The sequence below is a fragment of the Delphinus delphis genome, chromosome 7, assembly GCF_949987515.2.
Source record: "Delphinus delphis chromosome 7, mDelDel1.2, whole genome shotgun sequence".
NCBI lineage: Eukaryota > Metazoa > Chordata > Mammalia > Artiodactyla > Delphinidae > Delphinus > Delphinus delphis.
This window is the reverse complement of record NC_082689.1, coordinates 109261182-109282891: the sequence shown is the minus strand read 5'-3', so window position 1 is coordinate 109282891 and position 21710 is coordinate 109261182. Positions and strand designations below refer to the sequence as shown.

The window sequence follows — 21710 nt, the reverse complement described above, 5'->3', positions numbered from 1 at the left end:
GTAAAGCAACAGCCTTGGGCATTTGTGTACCTTCTAGAGTCCCAGGAGTCTGTTCCCTGTTGACATCTCATTTCTCAGCTTTTCTAAGTTCCCTGTTGACATCTCATTTTTCAGAGTTCCCTGTTGACATCTCATTTCTCATTTCAGAGTTCCCTGTTGACATCTCATTTCTCAGCTTTTCTAAAAAATTTTTTTCTTAACCTATTGTTTGCCCAACTATTTTCCCCTTCCTCAGACAGTTGACATATGTTGTCCCTGATTGATTTCAGCAAACACTCTAAGTTCTTTGCAATGGAAAAGCTTTGAGTCAGGTTAAATAAAGGCAGCCTTTCAAATGGGGTCTATCAGCCAACCATTAGATAGGTCAAATGATGACAGTGTTTTTGGAATCAGACTTTGAAGGCATTCCAGTTCCATTCTGCCCTTTCCAGTTGCTGCCAGGCTGCTCATTTTCATGGTGACTGTGGGCTGTTGGTTTAGATTGCTACTTTGGAGCTGGGAATAAGGGGCAGGAAGATAGGAATAGGGAAGGTCAGAATGCCACAAGGTTCTCTCTTTTTACTGTGACTCCTAAGTGCTGCCCAGATTGCTGCAAACTTTCGGTTAATTCCTCTTTGTTGATTGTGACAATATTTTTCTTTTATGGAGATTTGTAGGCCTTTACTATTTTGTTGATGTCTCTAAATATGACATTTGCCACTCAATCTTTATATCTGCGGGAACTTCAGTTTTTGTTTTTTTTAATTTTTATTTATTTATTTATTTTTGGCTGCATCGGGTCTTAGTTGCGGTGCGCGAGCTTCTCTGTAGTTGTGATGCGTGGGCTCCAGAGCACGTGGGCTCAGTAGTTGTGGCATGCCAGCTTAGTTGCCCCGCTGCATGTGGCATCCTAGTTCCCCTACCAGGGATCAAACCCACGTCCCCTGCATTGGAAGGTGGATTCTTATCCACTGGATCAACAGGGAAGTCCCGGAACTTGAGTTTATTAGATTATCTCTTAAGTGTTTTGACTCTCAAAAATCGTTTTGTTTTGTTTTGCTTTAGCTTAGATAGATAGGAACATGAAAAGTACTTAGGTAAATTTAATTTAAAATAATAATAATTTTCAGTTCCTTCTCAATAATTGAATATCTGGAAAAAAGAAGGCACTTCTCCCCAGCAAAATGTGTAAAGTATTAATATTGTACATTCACATTAGTGTTATTTATACTGACTTTTTTCTTTTTGTGACTACCTCTTCTCTTTCTTCGTCTTATTAACGTGTTCATCTTTTTATGTTCTTAGGCAATAGAGAATGCTGATGAGAGAACCATTTCCCTAATTTTCAAATAGTCAAGCTGGTTGCCATGATGGGTGAGTTCCAACTAAAAGCATTTCTCATCTATAATTAAAGGATAAAATGGGAGGGACAACTTTTTCTCTGTGTGTATGATAAGCTTTTTATGAAGAAATTTTATGATTAAGTAGATTTATGTAATATTTTACATTTATTTACTTAATAGATTTTCAATTAAAGCACTTTTTGTGTTGACTTCTACAGTTTTGGGATAACCAGTTTATGGAGGACATAGTATGGACATTCAAAATAAACTGTTGAGATGGATTGTGATTTTCTTAGAACCTGATGGCCAGAGAGAATACTTGGTAAAGAAACCTGACTTTTAAAAATTGAATAAATGTTGAAGAATGAATTGTTATAATTACTCAACAGTGTAATAATATAGATAGGCTAAAGAAAATAGCTGCATAAAAATAATAAATCATGAAACTTTATAAAAGAATAGAGCAGTAAATCATTGGTGCTTGAAGAGGATATGTTTTACAACTCTTGTGAATTTCCTATGGTGTCATAATGTTAATGGAAAGAGAGGCTAAAGTATGGGAATGGATTGTGGGTGTTCAGTTTCTATATCATTTTGTTTTCTTCTTTACTCTCTTTTCTTTCTTTTCTTCTCTTTTCTCCTTGGGGGTTGAGCATTCCAATGTGAGGCAGGGATTGGACAGTGAAACACTAGAAAGAAATGGAGCAACTGGCCTGTGCTATCTTAAATGGGGAAAAATGGACTGGGTAGTTGGAAGCTAAGGTTTTAAACTTAGACCAGTATCTTATAACGGTATCTTAGTGCTGACATGTATTTGCCAATGTTTGTCTTTGTCACACTTTTCCTACCACTTGCTTAACAAATGTATCAATATTGGTCACTCGGATTTCCCTGGTTGGTGCAGTGGTTAAGAATCTGTCTGCTGGGGCTTCCCTGGTGGCGCAGTGGTTAAGAATCCACCTGCCAATGCAGGGGACATGGGTTCAAGCCCTGGGCCGGGAAGATCCCACATGCTGCAAAGCAACTAAGCCGGTGCGCCACAACTACTGAGCCTGCGCTCTAGAGCCCACAGGCCACAACTACTGAGCCCGTGAGCCACAACTCCTGAAGACCATACGTTCTAGGCCCAGTGCTCTGCAACAAGAGAAGCCACTGCAATGAGAAGTCTGTGCACCACAACGAAGAGTAGCCCCCGCTCGCTGCAACTAGAGAAAGCCTGTGTGCAGTAACGAAGACGCAACGCAGCCAAAAATAAATTAATTAATTTAAAAAAATATATTAGTCACTTGTATATGTATATACATGGCATTTAGGCCAAGGAACTTTAATTTGTCTGTGTTCTTTAGTGGGAGGGCTAGCACACTTTCAGTGTGTCTACTCGTGGTAAGTGTGTAAAATAAACCTCCACCTTCCTACTTTCTAAATTTCTCTTCTACAGTCTCTTTTATTTATTTATTTAAAATTTTTTATTTTTGGCTGCGTTGGGTCTTCATTGCTGCACGCAGACTTTCTCTAGTTGCGGCAAGTGGGGGCTACTCTTCGTTGTGGTGCGCTGGCTTCTCTTGTGGAGCATGGGCTCTAGGCTCGTGGGCTCAGTAGTTGTGACTCGCCGACTCTAGAGCACAGGCTCAGTAGTTGTGGCACGTGGGCTTAGTTGCTCCGCAGCATGTGGGATCTTCCCAGACCAGGGCTCGAACCCATGTCCCCTGCATTGGCAGGCAGATTCTTAACCACTGTGCTACCAGGGAAGCCCTACTTTCTCCTTTTTTAACCATGAGTGCAGTGCCATCATGTGGTCCAAATTCTCCACTTTTGTCACCTTCGCCTCCAATTCCAAATTGGATATCCTTTTACTGAATTCATACCAACTTTTCATTTTTGTTGCTCTCACTTGCAGTCTGAACTTTATATTAAATTGAATTACACCATACTTCTCAAATGATACTTATGCAAAGAACAGTCATTGCTTAAAAACATGTACAAAGCTAGTCACAAGAAACTGTGAATATTTAAAAGTGTGTCACAGATATTTGAATTTTTGATTGAAGATTTTCTCCTGTAGTTTTAAAGTAAAATAAGAATATAAGATATCAAGTTAAACATTGCTGATAAATTTTTTATTTGAAATTATTTCCCAAGTATTTTCCGGTTTTCTGCTCAACTCACTGTCCTTTTAACGTTTGTCAGAAATACACTGCTTCTCCTGTGTGACTGTTGGTCAGGCTCTGGGATCCTTCAAGCATCCTCTCTGCCATTTGGATCAACTCATGATCCTATGACGTTTATAACCTGTCTAATTTTCCTAGTACCTGTAACCACCATAGAGATTCTTAATAGAGTAAAACAGTCTAGGAATAGTTAGAACAGTGCTTGTAGTGTATGTTCACCACTTTGCTCGATCCTTTGGGGATTTGTTAGCTTACATCTTATCAAAAGTAAGTTACCTACTGGGTACTAATTTACCATCTGGTTCTCCTTCATTCCAGAAAAAGAAGGAATTCAATTAAGTAACTCTTCAGTTGTATGTTATCTCCCTGAGAAGTTACTTTTATTCAAATGGCTCTCTTTACTTTTTTACATGTACTGTAGAAAACGGTATTCATTTTTTTAAACACGGAAGTTAGTATATGTAAATGTGATAAGAGATTTAAGCCAAAGCCTTCCCAGGCATTTATTTATTTTGGTGTTATAATATTAAACATGTAATGTTAAACATTAAATATTGTGAAAATGCCTAAATTCAAGTGTTTAATGAAGAAAATAAAACATAGATATGTTTAAGAGTTTTCCTTTCCCCAGTATAGAATTAAGGGTCTTACTTTTCTTAAGAAGGTTACATCAGATAATTTTATTCCAGTTCAGATCATTTTCAACTTATTCTTTTTCTAAGGGAGGATTTATTTTTATCAATAAATGACATAATCTGGCTTGGACCCATATACAATACACCTGTTGTTATTACATTATACCCATCTGGCTCAGTTACTGTTTGGCTAAGCTAATATTATGTAGAAATTTTATTTTACAAAGAATACTTTGTGAAGGATTAAAATTTTCTCCAGACCTGGAATTTATTAACAAAACCTTTGGAGCCATTATTTTAATTTTAATATGCAAGTTTTTTTTTTTACTGTAGAACAGAATATATTGAGTGTTATAAAAAATTAACATGTTAGAGAAGTCAGCTATTTGTGTGTTTGAAAGACTGATGAAGCCATTGACTTGCCACATTCTTTTTAATGATCTCCCTTTACAGGATAAAGCATGTTTTAACTACTGCTCTGGAACATAAATTATTCTTCACCAAAATGGTTACATTTTAAAATGTAAGCTGTAAAGTCCCTCAGTTCCTTTGTTTACCAATTGGTGATTATCATTAGTAGAGTTGATTTACTAGTGAAAATCAATTAAATTGTCTCTGAAGTTTTCCAGAGATCGTATAGTTGACATTACTAGGAGGCTCATGCTTATAGTCTTAGGAATCTTTGATGTGTTTGGAAGAGAGTAAAAGTTCATGGTTCATGATCCTTTCATTCAGTTTTATGGATTCATTACTTTTTTCTTGCATTGTTACCTTTTAAGTTGTTAGTGGCTGAGACCATTAAATAGTTCGTTAAATGTAGTCTTGTTGAACCTTATGGTGAAGAAGTTAAAAAAAAAAAACACTTCCAAGTATCAGTATGGGTCTTCATCCACTGATAAAGCGTTTCTTTGTTTCTGACTTGAAGTATTGATGAAAGAGAAAAACTCTAAAAGGCATTCCATACTTTGAACATAAATGTTAAATAATGATGGTATTTATAGAAAGTTGTTTATTTTTTCCCCACTTGTTTTAATTAAGATTTTAGATGTCTTGTTGATGTTTTGTTTAGGTGTCGTAGAAAAGAATTTGTCATAACAGGGCTGTTTTGACTCATATGCTAGGATGTTACATCATTAGAAGCATCAGTATGACTTTACTTGCCTTATAAATGTCTCGTGTGAACACCTATGCGAGTAAGATGCAAGTGCTTGAGTCTAGTGCAGTTTTAATGTTACTTGTCTTCAGTTTTTAAATAACTAAATTTTTATTTCACCAAAATAGCAGGAGTGTAGGCATTGAAGATGTTCTAAGTGCATTTTTTGCATTAAATTAATGTATTTTTGCATTAAATTTTACTATAAATTTTTGTATTGGTGTCTATGATAAATACATATTGAAATTACAATTCTGTGTATATGTTATTTTAAAAATACCAGATGATCAGCAAGCTTTGAAGTCAATCATGCAAGATTTGGCTGTTCTTCATAAGGCCAGTCGACCAGCATTATCCTTACAGGAAACCAGAAAAGCAAAATCCTTATCACCAAAAAAGCAGGTATTTGTCTCAATAATATTTTAATAAATATATATTGTTATTCTATGAATTACTTTCTTTGAATATCCTAATTGTATAGAGGGTTTGTTTAAAGTGATTAGCTTTTACACTTTCTAATCAAGTATTTTGTTATTTGCATACATTTTTCCGTAGGGTGTCTGTTTTGTTTTGTTTTTTTAAATGGTAGTTTCATTTAATGTGGTAACTTCTCTCTAGAGTTGATATTTCATCCAATTCTTAAGGCATGTAACACGAGCAATGGTTTTTATTTAAAATAGTCTATTATTCTGTATATTTACAGATGAAGATCATTTTGATTCTTTTTAAATTAATTTTTATTGGAGTATCATATTAAATTTGTTTGGGATGTCTAACATAAAAAAGTGGAAATATAGTATTCTATATTGCCCTCTAACAGAATTAACAAATGTCGCAGACCCATGATGCCATCACTAATAGATCTTGGTGCTCCTTCCTGTTGAGCCCAGATTCAGCAGCCTAATTCTCAGCTCAGCTCTTTGGTAGACACTATCAATTGATTGGAGTTGACACTGAAAATGAAACCTCCTTCCCCCTCTGCTCTATTTTAAATGAGTGACTAAGGAAAAAAAAAGTGATTTAGAAATTCTGGAAATTTTATCTGATCTCTGAAGTGATTTATTATTTCATTACAGAATGATGTCCGAGTCAAATTTGAACACAGAGGAGAAAAAAGGTAAGGAAGGAAACATTATATGTCGGTTTATTGGTATAATCAAATGCATGTCCTAGTTAAGACCATTAGAGGTTGTTTTTAGATTTTAATGAAGGTTCATGGCTTACAAATTGAGAATGGAATAGTCCTTGGTAACTGTAATGTGTACTTGGACTTAAGATAGAACCTGTCAAAATTCAGGCTAAACATCAGAAATGATTAATGTTTTTACTTTGCAGTACTAGGAAATAAATAAGGTCATTGCATAATGCAGTTTTAAATATTACTATTTTTTAAAATTTTTACTCAGTGGAAATTAAATGTATTTCTCCTTATAATTGCATCGTCCCTTCAGATACTATATAGAATTTAGATGCGTGGACTTAAATTCACAATTTTGATTATTCTCAAGAGACTTTAATCATATGACCTGTATTTAATTAATAACATTGAGGAAAGTGAGTTGGAATGGTGACTACAAATTACTTAGCGGAGGTGGAAGCCTAGCCTTCAACTGGGTATCTGTATGTCAGTGGAATGGTGGAAGTCATAGTAGTGGTGGTTGACAACAGAATTGCTAAACAAGACCTAATAGGAGTTAGAGAAGATGGGATTTTATTTCTATTATTAGTGTCTCATTAAATTAATTTAATGAAAGATCTATCCATTTTAAGAAATTTTAAAAGGCTCATAAATCATACAACCTGAAGATGTAAAAATGATTTACACGGAGATGTTTAAAAAAAAGAGAGGGGGGACATACCAGATATACCATACATGTATTGTCCAATCTACTTTTTTCCTATTTACAATTCTTTATGGATATTTTCTCAGTTTTTTTTTTATTCATTGAGCACTGTTTATTGAGTACTTACTATATGCTAGGCTATGAAGGGAATAAAGTAAGTGAAATAGACATGATCCCTCCTGTTACAAAACCTACGGTCTAGTAGAGTAGTCTCCAAGCTTAGGTGCATGGTCCCCAGGGGCAACACAAGTCAATCCTTTGTGAAATACGAAAAGAATTCTAGAATTAAAAAATTTTAACTCTTTAAAGATATTTATCTGGGGGAGATGTGCTTACACGATATATATATGTGCTCAGAAATGTTGAGTTGATAAGGGTATAGGAATCAAAATTTGGATCCCTGGAGAACAGCTTTATTCTTTTTAACAGTTATGATGCATTTCATCGTATGGATGTCACATAATTAAGTTTAATCACTTTCCTCAATGAACATTTTACATTGCTCTTTTATGTTCATATAACACTTGCAGCACAAATTATAAAGTACAGAACATTTAGAGAATTTCCTTTTTATAATTTTTATTAAGATAGAACAAACTTCAGAGTTCTTGAACTTTGTGTTGAAATATTGGTGCACTTGATCAAAAATGCGCCATTGTAGTGTTTAAGTGAATGTTTACATTTTAACTTAATTTTATATTTCTCTATCCAAGCGATAACTGTTGCAAGTAAGTTATTTAACTATGCCTAAGAAAATAAAATATATAAAAATTCTGTCTATATAGAATCCTTCAGTTTCCCAGACCAGTTAAACTGGAAGATCTGAGGTCTAAAGCTAAAATTGCCTTTGGACAGTCTATGGACCTACATTATACCAATAATGAGGTAAACATGTACAGTTTAACTTTCAATAGTTCTTATTTTGGAAAACAGTGTGTTTATTTAAGAGATTGTTTTAGGATGGTTGTGCTTTTATTTGGGGCTTGATTAAGGATATGGTATTTTAGAGAGGAATAAGATAACAGAAGTAAATTTTAACTTATTAAAATGAGTTTTTTCATTGTGGAGGATATTGAAAGGTGCTACTGTGCAAATAATTGAGAATCTATTAAAGGAGGAAATATATGTATTACTTAGAGGTTTGCTGCTTATTTGTGTTTTATTTTTACTCTTTGTTCTTTATTGATGAACTCTTTTCTTTTCATACTGTATACTTGTCTACAGAGTCAACAGAGCTTTGGTAGTTGGACAGTTTAGTTAAAGCTTAAAGGATTACTTTCATGTTTTTAAGGACGTGATTAGATCATCATGTTTATGTTGGGGGTCAGTACGTGTAATCTTAAGGGCTCACTGTGGCATTCAGGAGCTCTGTGTTCTGGGGAATCCCTTTTGAACCTTCTGTAAAATGTGGATTGCAAATCTCTGAGATTTCTTTCAAGTCCTGTGATCTCAGATCAAGATCTTGAGACTTAAAAAATTTTAGGGACAGTTTAGTTAATTGGTTAATTTGTTATTGTTCCCTGTCGAAAAATAGTGTTGAATTTGCCAGGCATGATGGCTATGATTTATGAATTACAGCCCCTCATGGAGTTTATAGACTTGTGGTAGAAGCAGACAGTTAATAATTGATTTGTTTAAATATGTGAAGTTCTTTGAAGGAAATGCATAAAGTGTTATGATAAAGGATAAAGGCAAGGGCAGTAGGTGTCCTATTTAGGTAGTACTAAGGAAGAGCTGAATGAGGTGGTAATATTTAATTGTTGAGATTTGAAGTATGAAAAGCCAACCCTGCAAAGAGTTTGAGGGGAACAACATTCCTGACAGAGAGAGCAGCTTGAGAGCAGAGCACACAGAGATCCTAAGATGGAAAAGACTTGTGTGTCAGGAGTAGAAAAAGTGTCAGTGGGAATGGAGTGACAGTGGAAAGTTCAGTAAAAATTAATTTGAGAAAATGTGAAAGTACTTTGCAAATGTTAAAGCATTGTGCTAATAAAAATATTTGAAATATTAGATTTTCAAATGAATTATTGTTATTTTAAAGCAAAAGAACATGCTAATGTAGCTTGTCTAAAGAAACCACTTATAGCTGAAAGTGGAAAATATTTTGATAAAGTAAAAATCCATATCCAAATAATATTTCTGAACAAAGTGATGAGTATTATACTGTGGTAATACCTTAAAATGTTATTTTTCAAATACTTTTTTGGGTTTTCAGTTAGCCATGAACACCTCTTGTTGCCTGGCCCTATCATGATACTTGTTTCTGTTTGTGCTGGCCTGATTTCCATCTGCCAGCCCCTGAGACGCTGAGGGCTTTTCAGAGGTATGGCTGAAGGGTGTAAGCTGAAGTACATATGGCGGTGGGGAATTGGGATTGGCGATATGAGGCTCAAGGATGTGGTGGGAGGTGGGGATGGATGGGCCCCACTTACCCACGGTGGTAACTAGCTGGATAGGATACCCTTTATGGGGCTCCTTCTCTCCCCTGTCTTCCCCGTTCCCCGATCAGTGTTTCCTAGTATCTTTTATAAACATACTTGAATCTTTATCTCATGTTATGATTCTGAGGAACCCAGTTGTATCTTTGTTTTGGTTTTGTTTGGTCTAAAATTGTATCATGGAAAACTTTCAAATGCCAAGATACATTGACTACAATATTGTCTTGATCTGTGAGCTTAGTAGTTCTGTCAAGAAAAATGAAGTTAGTTTGACATGATTTGTTCATATTGTACCTGTCTGAGCTCCTAAAATTGCTGTTTCCTTTCTGAGTTCTCCCCATTTGTTTATAGGCATACCTTGGAGATACTGCAGGTTCAGTTCCAGACCACTACAATAAAGTGACTATTGCAATGCAACTAGTCACATGAATTGTTTGGTTTCCCAGTGCATATAAAAGTTATGCTTACATTATAATATAGTCTCTTAAATGTGCAATAGCATTATGTCTAAAAGAAAATCTTAATGATACTTTTATTGCTAAAAAATTCTAACCATCATCTTAGCCTTCAGCAAACTGTAATCTTTTTGTAATAGTAACATCAAAGATCACTGATCATAGATCACCATAACAATTATAATAATAATGAAAAAGTGTGAAATATTTGGAAGAATTACCAAAATGTGACACAGAGACATAAGGGGAGTAAATGCTGTTGGAGAAATGGTGCCAGTAGACTTGGGGCAGGGGTGCCACAGACCTTCAATTTGTAAAAAACACGGTATCTGAAGTGCAGTAAAGTGAAGCACACTAAAACAAGGGGTGCCTGCGTATAATTTTTTCTAGGGCTTTCTTGAGGATTGACATCAAGCTAATTGATCTGTAGTTTTAGGAACCCTCTCCCATTGTCTAAAAATTGGAAAATTTTCTTTTTCTCATGCTTTCTAAAGGATTTCTGAGCGTGGTTTTGCCATTATGCTGGGTGGCCTCTTGGCAGAAATGTGGTGGAGGAGGCACTGGGGTAACATTACATTGTTTAAAATTGTCTTGCAACTCTGAGTTTCTGTGAGAATCTGTGATTCTGTAAGTTAACCATGTCCTGATTCACGTCATGACAAGCCCAGGGCATGTCCTTGGACATTGGGGGCACTAGGGAAAGACTTAACAAGGGGTATTAGTTTCGTGGACTTGTAGACAAGCTAAAAACTCATTTAGACTGCTTGTTTTTCCAGTTCTATATTTTTTTGTCGTGTGATATAAAATCCTCTGTTCTAAAAGACTATAAACTTCTGGTTTGCCAGAATTGAAACAAGCAAATTTAAGCTGGGATTGGTTGGATCTGTGAGTTAGGCTACTCTTTATCTAATAAAGTGTCGGGTTTGTGTGTATTGTCAGAGGAGATAAATGCAGGCAAAAGTAAGTGGGTTTTCTAAGACCTTTTCCATTTTAGATAGGTAGAGGAGGACAAGCCTTTTTATGGGCAGTTTTCATGTTTCACTATGTAAAGTTAGGAAGATAATTAACTTATTTCAAACTTAGGTTCTATTTAACGGGGTTTTGGGCTTAATTTTTAGTTTCCTTTCCAGAAATGATTTTTATTAACATACAACTGGATTTATCAGTAATAAGCCAGAGGCAAATAGATTTTATGAATGAGGCCAAAATGAATTTACCAAGCAGGGAAATATTGGGTGACTTATTTAGTATAATTTAGGTAGGGTGGGACTTGTTCGTGACTTTTAGTCCTTGTTTTAAAATTTGTAATAAGTGATCTCAGCACATATGAGGGATTACATCAGCGATATAGACAGTAGTCCAGGCTGCCACTCCAGGTACTCCAGAATGTCCAGATTTCACTTTCGTAAGCTAAAGAAGAGCGGAATCATTTATGTTCATACTTTGTTACTGTGATTTAAATTAGTGTCTTTTCCTTCCAAAGCAGCAGTATCTTGGAGAAGTAAACAATCCAATTATAAATAATGTGTAGCTAAAGTAAACATTCAGGTTTCCCCCTAAATGAAAAGTTGGCAGAACAATCCTCTTCATTGCTTTAAAATGTTCTCTAGTGCTTAAAATATAATTTACAAACTATTAAAGATGGGAACAAGGTGTACCAATATGGCTCATGATTGATAGGAAAATGAAAGGAATTTAATTAAGTAGATCAGACTTGTTCTATGATACCAAACAGTTAATATTCTTTTTTTTATTAGAAAAAAATTCTCACAGAGAAAAAAAGGCCTGATAGTAGCTAAATTGTGACAGTATAAAACTAGCTATATGAACAGAAATCGGGAGTATAATTTCAAGTACAGAGTAAGGAAATGTAAGCAGATTGTATGATGTAATTCACATTAGTTCTGCTTTGTATTTGTGTCTGGCAGCCTTTCTTAAAACAAGGAATAGTTTTCATAAAGAAATCTATGGAGAATGAATGCACACCATGTCAGCTAGTGGGTTTGGGTGCAGATGAAGCTTTTACCCTATGATCTTTATTAAACAATATTTACCAAGTATTTGGTTTTTGATGTGCTCTGTGTTCATTGCTGGCTTAGGGGCGGAGTCCTTACCCGCAAGGTATTTGTACTGTAGAGGACCCTTAACTAACTATGCCTTTACGTTTGATTGGCTTATATACAGTGTTAGTTAGTGCCGGCTCACAAGTATGGAACATGTTCACTTGCTTTTATTCTGTCCTTTCCGTGAAACAGAATGTACTTTGAAGATTATTGACAAAGTCATCTTAAGCTACTAAGTTTACTTTTTTTTTTTTTTTTTGGTGGTACGCGGGCCTCTCACTGCTGTGGCCTCTCCTGTTGCGGGGCACAGGCTCCGGACGCGCAGGCCCAGTGACTATGGCTCACGGGCCCAGCCGCTCCGCGGCATGTGGGATCCTCCCGACCGGGGCACGAACCCACGTCCCCCGCATCAGCAGGCGGACGCTCAACCACTATGCCACCAGGGAAGCCCCTAAGTTTACTATTTTAAAAAAAGAAGTATTTTGTTTAGTAGTATGAATCATGCTTTTTCCACACAGGCTGTTCAGGTGCTTTTGTCCCTTATAACATCTGATCCATGAGAGGACTAATGAAAGCAAATTTCAGCATTCAGGGGTTACTGTAGGATGGCTCACCCATTTAGCTTACTTGTTTTAGACTGTAGTGGTCAAGTCAGAGATAAGACTGCCAGGTAGGCTGTAGATTGCAGGTACATTACTGGTGGCACCCCTCCACGGCATCCGTCACTGATGCTCATTGTATTTTGTATGTTGGTAAGCATACCGGGTGAGGACGAGAATCTGTGGTTGCTATAAGAAAAGTAAAACTTTCATCAATGCAGATAAAAGAGAGTACTTTTATTTTACATAGTTTTTGTGTATGTTCCTTAATGCTGTTTTGAGGTGAAGATATTATAACTTAAGTTTAATAATATTATGGAAATATCCTAGAAAACTGATCTTTAATCTTTAAATGTGTTTTCTAGAAGAATTTAATGTTCAGTAAAGAAAAAAAAATTATTAATCCATATTCATTTTATGATTTTAGTGATGGTAGGATGGGAAGAGCAAAACAATCTAGATAACATGTATTCATTCAGAATTTCATTATCCTGACAAATCAAAGAGCAAGGTATTTTGAGATTTATAATTCCATAGTAATGGAGATGCTCCTGGGAGGACTTGACCTGGTGAGATGGCTGCACAATTCCTATGTTCCCTTTTGTTTAGTTGGTGATTCCATTAACCACCCAAGATGACTTGGACAAAGCTGTGGAACTGCTGGATCGTAGTATTCATATGAAGAGCCTCAAAATATTACTTGTAATAAATGGAAGTACACAGGTATGAATTGGGATTTTGTTTTTTCAGTGAGGATTATAGGATTTATGCTTGTAAAAGTCAATATATGAAACATAGTTACCTAGAATGCCTGGGTTATATTTGGTAGGGGAAAGGATTCTGATTAAAGCCCTAAAGGGGAAGAATAGCATGAATCTTCTTTTTTTCTTCGTAGGCTACTAATTTAGAGCCATTGCCATCACTAGAAGATTTGGATAACACAGTATTTGGAGCAGAGAGGAAAAAAAGACTTTCTATAGTAGGTAAGAAAGCTAGCGTCGAAATCATGAAATGGGTGATTTCTTGGTTTCATCTCCAACCTTTAAGGTAGGGCAACACCTAAACATAATCCTGATAAATAGCAGCCTATCTCTGTACTCTTTGTAATTTAGTTCAGTTAACTATGTTCTGGTATCTGATGTCCCTTGAAAAGTTAATGTCAAGTATTACACGATTAGCAGTCTCCAGTTTAAATATTTCCTTTCTTAAGATACCCAGGGTATTTTGATGTTTAACAAGTTATAAGGAAACCTCAAGAGCGTTTTAATTTACAAATAAGCTGAAGGGAAAAAAATTAAAAGAAGTAATTCTAACATATTAAAATTAATGGATGGACTAAGTTCATAAACCTTTCTCTGTTTTAGTTATTGCCAAGAATGCTACCAAAATAAAGATTGCTAAGAATTTCCAGATTATGTTTTATAATTACTTTATTAGTCATTAAAAATACACTTACATTTACGTTTATGGTAAAAAGAAAAACGGATCCTGTGTGCTTTTTTTTTTTTTTTTTTTTTTTAAAGGAGGCCTATTAGAGAGGCATAGGCTGGGCAGAGGTGCTCTGAACTCCCCAGTTCTGTGCATCTTCTTCAATTTGTATAAAACATTGATAATCTACATTTTTATATGATAAAAACATTTCATTGCTCGAAAATGGGTATTGAAGATAGCATGAAAACATATATGAGGGATGGATTTAAAGGGGGAAGTAGGAGACATAAAACAGATGAATAGGGAGGAAGCAGGAAGGGAATCTAAGACTGGTGATAGAAGAGGATTGTTAGTAATGAAAGAAAAGATTAAATTAGCATGTGAACCAATCAGAAAATCTGTTATTCATCTTCTGTTTTGGTACCCAAAAGCTTTTTTACGACTACTTCCTTCTAAGTGTCTGTCTTTTGTCTTACTTTGGGTTTCAGAAGTGTTGGAAGTATGAACAGCAGAGATAATATACAAGTAAAATAAAAATTGCTTGTCTTCATTTGGATGTATTTTGATATAATTTAAATTTTTGATGAAAGAACATTAGGGGTACCTGAATTCAAATTCCAGCTCTATAATTAACCTGAGACCAATAACATTGTCCTCATCTTTAAATCATGGGATTGTTGTAGCAGTCAATTGAGAGAACACTTTTTTTTCTTTTTAATAAATTTATTTATTTTTGGCTGCATTGGGTCTTCATTGCTGCGCATGGGCTTTCTCTAGGTGCGGTGAGTGGGGGCTACTCTTCCTGGTGGTGCCTGGGCTTCTCATTGTGGTGGCTTCTCTTGTTGCGGAGCACGGGGCTCTAGGTGCACGGGCTTCAGTAGTTGTGGCGCACGGGCTCTAGAGCGCAGGCCCAGTAGTTGTGGTGCATGGGCTTAGTTGCTCCGCGGCATGTGGGATCTTCCCAGACCCAGGCTCAAACCTGTGTCCCCTGCATTGGCAAGCGGATTCTTAACCACTGCACCACCAGGGAAGTCCCTGAGAGAACACTTTTAAACTACATTTTGCTTTTCAAACTAGAAAGCATGACTATTATTAATCATACATTTCTTTATCCTTTTTCTTATCATTATAGTACCTATCATTTTAAAGTAAAAAATTGCTAATTCATCTTAGTTGCATTAGACAGAACAAGCTAAATACATTAGTTAAATTGACATTTTAAATTCATTTTGATTTAAAACTGTACTGAATGTCTCACTCTTATTCTACTAATAAATATTCTTGTTTGACTTCAGTGCCAGCATAAGAAGAAACTGGAAATTGTAAAGTATAAAATTTACTAGTCTTTTCTTGGCACCTCTTTAAACTTGAAATGGCTTTGATAGATATGACCATTATCTTTTTTCCTTATTTATTGATCATTATCTCCTTCAATTATTTTTACAAAAGATAGAGGAAGAACTTCCTTTGGGATGGGAGTATATGCTGGTGTGGAGGTTTTGACCAAGAGTGCATTGGTATACCTATTAATAACAAAGGTTCAAAAAAATGGGTTATCAAGTAAGAAGATGAAGAAAGTTTCTAAGCTTTTTTTCTTCCTTGTCTGCTTCAAATAATGAGTATATTTATCTTCGTTTATAAATAGGGGCGTATGGAAGAAATAAAAATATTAGGGACATTGTGATCATAGTTGTTACAAAGCCCACATCAACCACTGACTCAATAGTTCCTAATAATTTTGGAGTCCCGTGTAGAAAAATTATCTTTTTCATGCGTATCTCTTGATAATCATTTTGTTCTCTTTCTCCCTATCTCTTCACTAACAAATGCCGACACGTATTTACAGTGACCCCTTACATGAGGCAAAAGCCTTTTTTGCTTTAAATCTGACCAGAACTCAAATGCTCACATGATTTCATCATATCGTTTTTATAGTTTAATTTCAAAAAATGAGGAAAGCTGAGAAAACTATGTTAATAAACATAGCATAATTAGACGAACTGTATTAGATTCTCTAATTTTCTAAAGTATGAATAAATTTAAATTCCAGGAATATGGCTTGCCACCAAAAGCCTAATTTTAAGTACCCAAGAATAAAGTCCAGGATTCCAAATTGGAAACATTCTAATGTTGACTAAATGACTAAGAAGTAACCTCACTTTAGGTTTCTAAAGATTAAAGAGAGGCAATGGAAAGAACATCATGTAGACAGATGTGCACAGCATATGTTCATTATGAATAATTTTGCCATCACAACACCCTTGCAAAGGAGAGATTTAGTCCCATGTTTACAGATGAGGAAACAGGTTCATGGCGATTGGATAACTTTCCCAAAGACGCAGAGCTGGTAAATAACTGGAACTGAGATTTAAATTGAGGTTAGACTGTAAAGCCCATATTCTTTCCACTACATCATGATGCCTTCCATAAATTACATTAAAGGGTAACATATACCAGGGTACAGGTGACCTTTGGAAGTGCAGAAGCAGTGGCATTTATCTAAAAATCTTTATTATCAATACAATACTCATAATGCAGTTGTCAGCAGTCAGAAGAACATACCACCTAATAAATATATGTGAATATTACAATAAGGTTAATGATTACAGTAGGCGGGAGTTTAGGAAGGAATAAAAACATTTGAAGTTTTACAGACAAGAGTGCTCTGATAAGCTTTAATAAAAACTAGATTTCAGTTGCTAAAAGCATTCGTATTATAGTCCAGAAATTTTGAGTGTATATTTAATTAAAACAAGAATTGGTTCCCTGCTGGAATTTATAAAATCATATAATTTTTCTCCTTTGAGGTCCCACTAGTAGAGATAGAAGCTCCCCTCCCCCTGGATACATTCCAGATGAATTACACCAGGTTGCCCGGAATGGGTCATTTACCAGTATCAACAGTGAAGGAGAGTTCATTCCAGAGAGCATGGACCAAGTAAGCAAAATTTGGATGTGGTTTTTAATTTCATTTAAAGGGATGTTGTCAGGGAATAGTGTGGTTTGGCAGGTATATGGAGGAGGGGGTATTTGTTTTACCTCTTCTCCAATCCCATATCTTCCTTTATAAGCGAACAAAATAGTAGAAATATAGGAAAAACCCCACTAATTTACATATGTCTGTGTGCATTCATGTATAAAGAAAGGTGGAATAAGTCTGATTTTCTTATGTTGCTCATCCATAAGTGAATGAATGCATTTGTTTATAATCCTGGGATTAACATTCGGATTTTTTTAAATTAACATTTGAAAGACACAGTAAAACTGTAAATATTTAACTTTGTGAAGCTGAGGTTTGTCTACTTCCTAAAACATTTAAAAATGTTTTTTAAAGTTTTGTGGTATTGAAGTATTTTCATGGATTTGCTATTGTTTTCTCAACATTAAATTGGCTGCTTATATTATTACAGGAGTTTACATTTTCTAATAATGTAGCAGTCATGGTGTCATTTGTTTCAATTTGGGTGGTGCCTTTGTTCAGTTTTCAGTAAACAAAATTATGTGAAGTGTTTTAGCTTTTAATTATTTAGATAATAATCCAGAGAGAAAGAAATAGAAAATTCCTATTTTTCTGTTAGGAAATTTTGAAGTTGTAGCCTACCTACAAGGACAACTACTTTTAAAACATTTAAAAATGAATAACTCTGGGGATGACTGCTGTTGGATATGGATTTTCTTTTTTGGGTACTGAAAGTGTTCTGAGATTATGGTGAGGATTATACATTCTCAGTATTAACCACTGAACTGCACTGTATGCTTTAAGTGGGTGAATTTTATGATACATGAATTATATCTCAATAAAGCTGTTTTTAAAAAACAGTAACTTCTGGTTATATCATGCAGACTCAAGGTGGACCCATTTATTTTTCTAGATGCTGGACCCATTATCTTTAAGCAGCCCTGAAAATTCTGGCTCAGGAAGTTGTCCATCACTTGATAGCCCTCTGGATGGGTAATGTTGATTGTAGTTTTTGGTTTTTAATATATGTGGGTAAATATGCATATATATAACATGTCGAAGTATCAACTCTTCTGTGTTACATTCAGAGGAATGTAGTTGATACTCATCTATACTTACGGCAAATTGATTTTTTCAGTTTGGACAAATTTCTTAACTTCATGGGCTCAGTATCTTTTTTAGTTAAAATGATATCTGATTATAATATTCTAAGTTTCTTGCTAAATTGTGTTTGAAACTAAAGGCAAACTTAGAATTTATGTACGTTTACTTTTAAACCTGTGTTGGTGAAACTGCTGTCAAATTTTTCATAATAGGTTTTGTTTTGGAGATTCTTGAGTTGTTGCACCTGTTCAGGATTACGTTCATTCTGGCACCAAATTATAAATAACATATATTCTTGGTAGTTATGTCCCAGTATTTTGGTCAATTAAAGTTTAAGTACTTTTGTGAGACAGCTGTTCAGGAATATGAGCTGGGACAAGTTGCATCTGAATTTTTGGTTACAAGTGCTCCCTCTCTCTTGGTCTCAGTCGGACAGTGTTCACCTGTAGCATGCAAAGTCAATATCTTTATTAAGATCATGACCTATTTAATATCTGGAATTGCTCTATGAAAGCAAATTTGGAAAATATGACTAATATTGTATGGAACTTCACGTTTAATTTTCTGTTACCCATATACATGAAACCTTTGTGCCCATGTCTATCTCAAGATAGATATTTAAAACATTTAAGAAATTCAGGGAAATTGTGTTATGAAAGCTATATATTGAGTACTTAATATTTGAAAGACAGTGTCCTGAGGTAGATAAGTATAAAATTGATGAGTTAGACATTATTATCTCCTTGTTATAAATGCAGAAATAGTCTCAGAAAGGTGATTTGCCAAGGTTGCAATAGCTAGTTTAAGTGGCAGAGCTAGGATTGAAACACAGGTGTTTCCATGCATCTGTAATTCCAAAATATATCATTCTTACCACTGTACTCTGTGGGTTAATTTTAAAAGCCAGGCTTTTTGCGGTGCATGTACCAAATAAGTGTTTGAAAAGAAGTTCCCCCTTTCTCAGTTAATGTTTCAGAGAGAGCATATATATGTGTATATATATGTGTGTGTGTGTGTGTATATATGTATGTGTACATAAAATATGTTGTTTTATATATGTATGTATGTATATATACACATACATACAGATAGATACTGGTATTGCATAAAGATTTTTTTAATGCCTTAAATATTTTGTCTTAAAATAACAAGACTTTTTCTACTTTTAGAGAGAGCTATCCAAAATCACGAATGCCTAGGGCCCAGAGCTACCCAGATAATCATCAGGAATTTTCAGGTTAGACTGTTCACATTCTAAATGTTTAAATGTTATGTCATTGAATAATCTTTTGGCTGGGAGGGCAAGGGAACTTTTTTAAATAATCAAATAAAAATGAGTAAATGTGTTTTTCATCATTGGAAATATTTGACTTTTGTATAACTTGTATACAACTTTCTTGTGTGTCTTAATAGACTATGATAACCCTATCTTTGAGAAATTTGGAAAAGGAGGAACATATCCAAGAAGGTATCATGTTTCATATCATCATCAAGACTATAATGATGGTAAGTTTATTAGATCAAAGAACACAACAGTTTGTTAAAAATCTCAGAAACAATAAAAAAAAACTTGTTCCTATATCACTTAGTTTTCTGCTTAAAACTTTTTTTAAAGATATTGGATCATAATTAAAACTACAATAACAGCTTTATGCCAACTTACCTCATAATACTTATCTTTCCCTTAGAAAAAAGAAAGGAGTAGTTAAAAATGGTATTAATTAGAAAATTATTCCTTGATGTTGAAATGCATACTTGCATTGTCCTCTTAAGGAAAAAAAATTGCTGCCTATAAACTTTGCAATTTTTATTTTGTATTTTAAATCATTATTGGAAATAAGAATAAATATATTTTTTCTCCTTTTTATACAAAACTGAGGGAGTTCTATGCTTTTATGAATGTGTGTGTGTTAACATAAGAGGTTATTTGAATTTATATTCAGATTCTGTTTCTTTTTTCCCCACTTTTCTTTTCTGCTTTCACTTTTCTTTGTATTTTTATTTTTTACTTCATGATTCAGTGTTAACAAAGATATTTCTTTGCACTCTTAAAAAATACTATTCTTTTTAAGTTTAAAACATATAATCATATAATTGCTGTTTTAGTTTCTTAGCCTAGTCACAGAACAAATTTCTCTTATGTTACAAATTTTAAATACTTTTAATTATAATATATTAATAAAAGTTGCAAGGTAATTCTGTTTTCACTCTGTAGGTCGTAAAACTTTTCCAAGAGCTAGAAGGACCCAGGGGACCAGCTTCCGGTCTCCTGTGAGTTTCAGTCCTACAGACCACTCCTTAAGCACTAGTAGTGGAAGCAGTATCTTTACCCCAGAGTATGATGAGAGTCGAATAAGAAGAAGGGGAAGTGACATAGACAATCCTACTTTGACTGTAATGGACATCAGCCCACCCAGCCGCTGTGAGTAATAGAAATTGGCATAGTGAAATGTGTAGCAGAGCCTTTGCAGAATTTTATAGTATTAAAAAAGAATAAATACCAAGCCAGTCTTCACAGGGAGACCAGAATCTCAAAAGAGGTAATAAAAATGGTATTTCTAAAGGTGGTTGTAATGTCAGGTATAAGCATGGTATTACTGCTATTACTTTAAATGATTCTGTCCTTTGCTTTTATTAGGAAAATTGTTACCAATTAGTCATTCATTCATTCATTCCACATATCCTTATTGAGTGCTTAGCTCTGAGATTTTAAATATGGCCTCTAAGATGTAATCTAATGGGGATAATGATGTGCATAGGAATTCACCAGTTAAGGAGGTGACATGTGCAAGAGGCCATGATATTTTCTGAAAATGGGGAATAGTTCATCTTTGGCTGAAGTAGAGGGTATCTTACTTGAAACAGTGGAAGTAGAATTAGAATGGTAACTAAGGCCGGATTGTAAAGTATTTGAACTTTATCATGTAAGCAATGTATAAAAGATTCATGCTCAAAGGTATTTATTGCAACAATATTTTTATACTCTGAATTCCTCTCTCTTGTGCTAGTGTTGTCATACTTTACTTTCACATCTGTGACTCGCACTACATTGCTGCTATTTTTGCCTTAGACAACTATATTTTAAAGTGATTAAAAATAGGAGAAGAATGTCTTTTAAATATACCTCCAGTTTATTTCTGTAGATCTTTATATAGATCCAAGATTCTGTCAGGTATCAAATTCCTTTTGCCCGAAGAATTGTTTTTAACCTTTTCTTGTAGTACGAGTCTACTGGTAATAAATTCTTTCAGCTTTTGTTTGTTTGAAAAACTCATATTTCTCCTTTATTTTTGAAAGATATATTTTTCTGAGTATAGAGTTCTGGGCAATTTTTTTTTTCTTCCAGCACTTTAAAGTTATTTCTCCATTGTCTTCTGGCTTGTATACTTTCTGAGGAGAAGTCTGCTGTATTTCTTATCTTTATTCCTCTGTATATAGTGTGCTTTTCCCCCCACTGGCTGCTTTCAAGATTTCCTCTTGTTAGAATGAGAGCGATGGTCTTTCCAGCTTTCTACATTGTAGGCAGTTGAAAAACTAAT

At 34.7% G+C, this 21710-nt stretch overlaps 1 protein-coding gene across 1 annotated transcript in view; it reads left to right on the top strand.

Annotated features, from left to right (window-relative positions):
* Window positions 1-21710, top strand: part of MAP3K2 (mitogen-activated protein kinase kinase kinase 2) — a 97855-nt gene that overhangs the window by 54548 nt on the left and 21597 nt on the right. Inside the window, exons 2-12 of the mRNA XM_060016971.2 lie at window positions 1285-1353; window positions 5562-5680; window positions 6355-6395; window positions 7908-8007; window positions 13287-13400; window positions 13573-13660; window positions 16916-17046; window positions 17981-18060; window positions 19341-19408; window positions 19585-19677; window positions 20387-20593. Of these exons, the coding sequence (XP_059872954.1) occupies window positions 1347-1353; window positions 5562-5680; window positions 6355-6395; window positions 7908-8007; window positions 13287-13400; window positions 13573-13660; window positions 16916-17046; window positions 17981-18060; window positions 19341-19408; window positions 19585-19677; window positions 20387-20593 (1048 nt within the window). The 5' untranslated portion in view covers window positions 1285-1346. The remainder of the gene's footprint in view (window positions 1-1284; window positions 1354-5561; window positions 5681-6354; window positions 6396-7907; window positions 8008-13286; window positions 13401-13572; window positions 13661-16915; window positions 17047-17980; window positions 18061-19340; window positions 19409-19584; window positions 19678-20386; window positions 20594-21710) is intronic.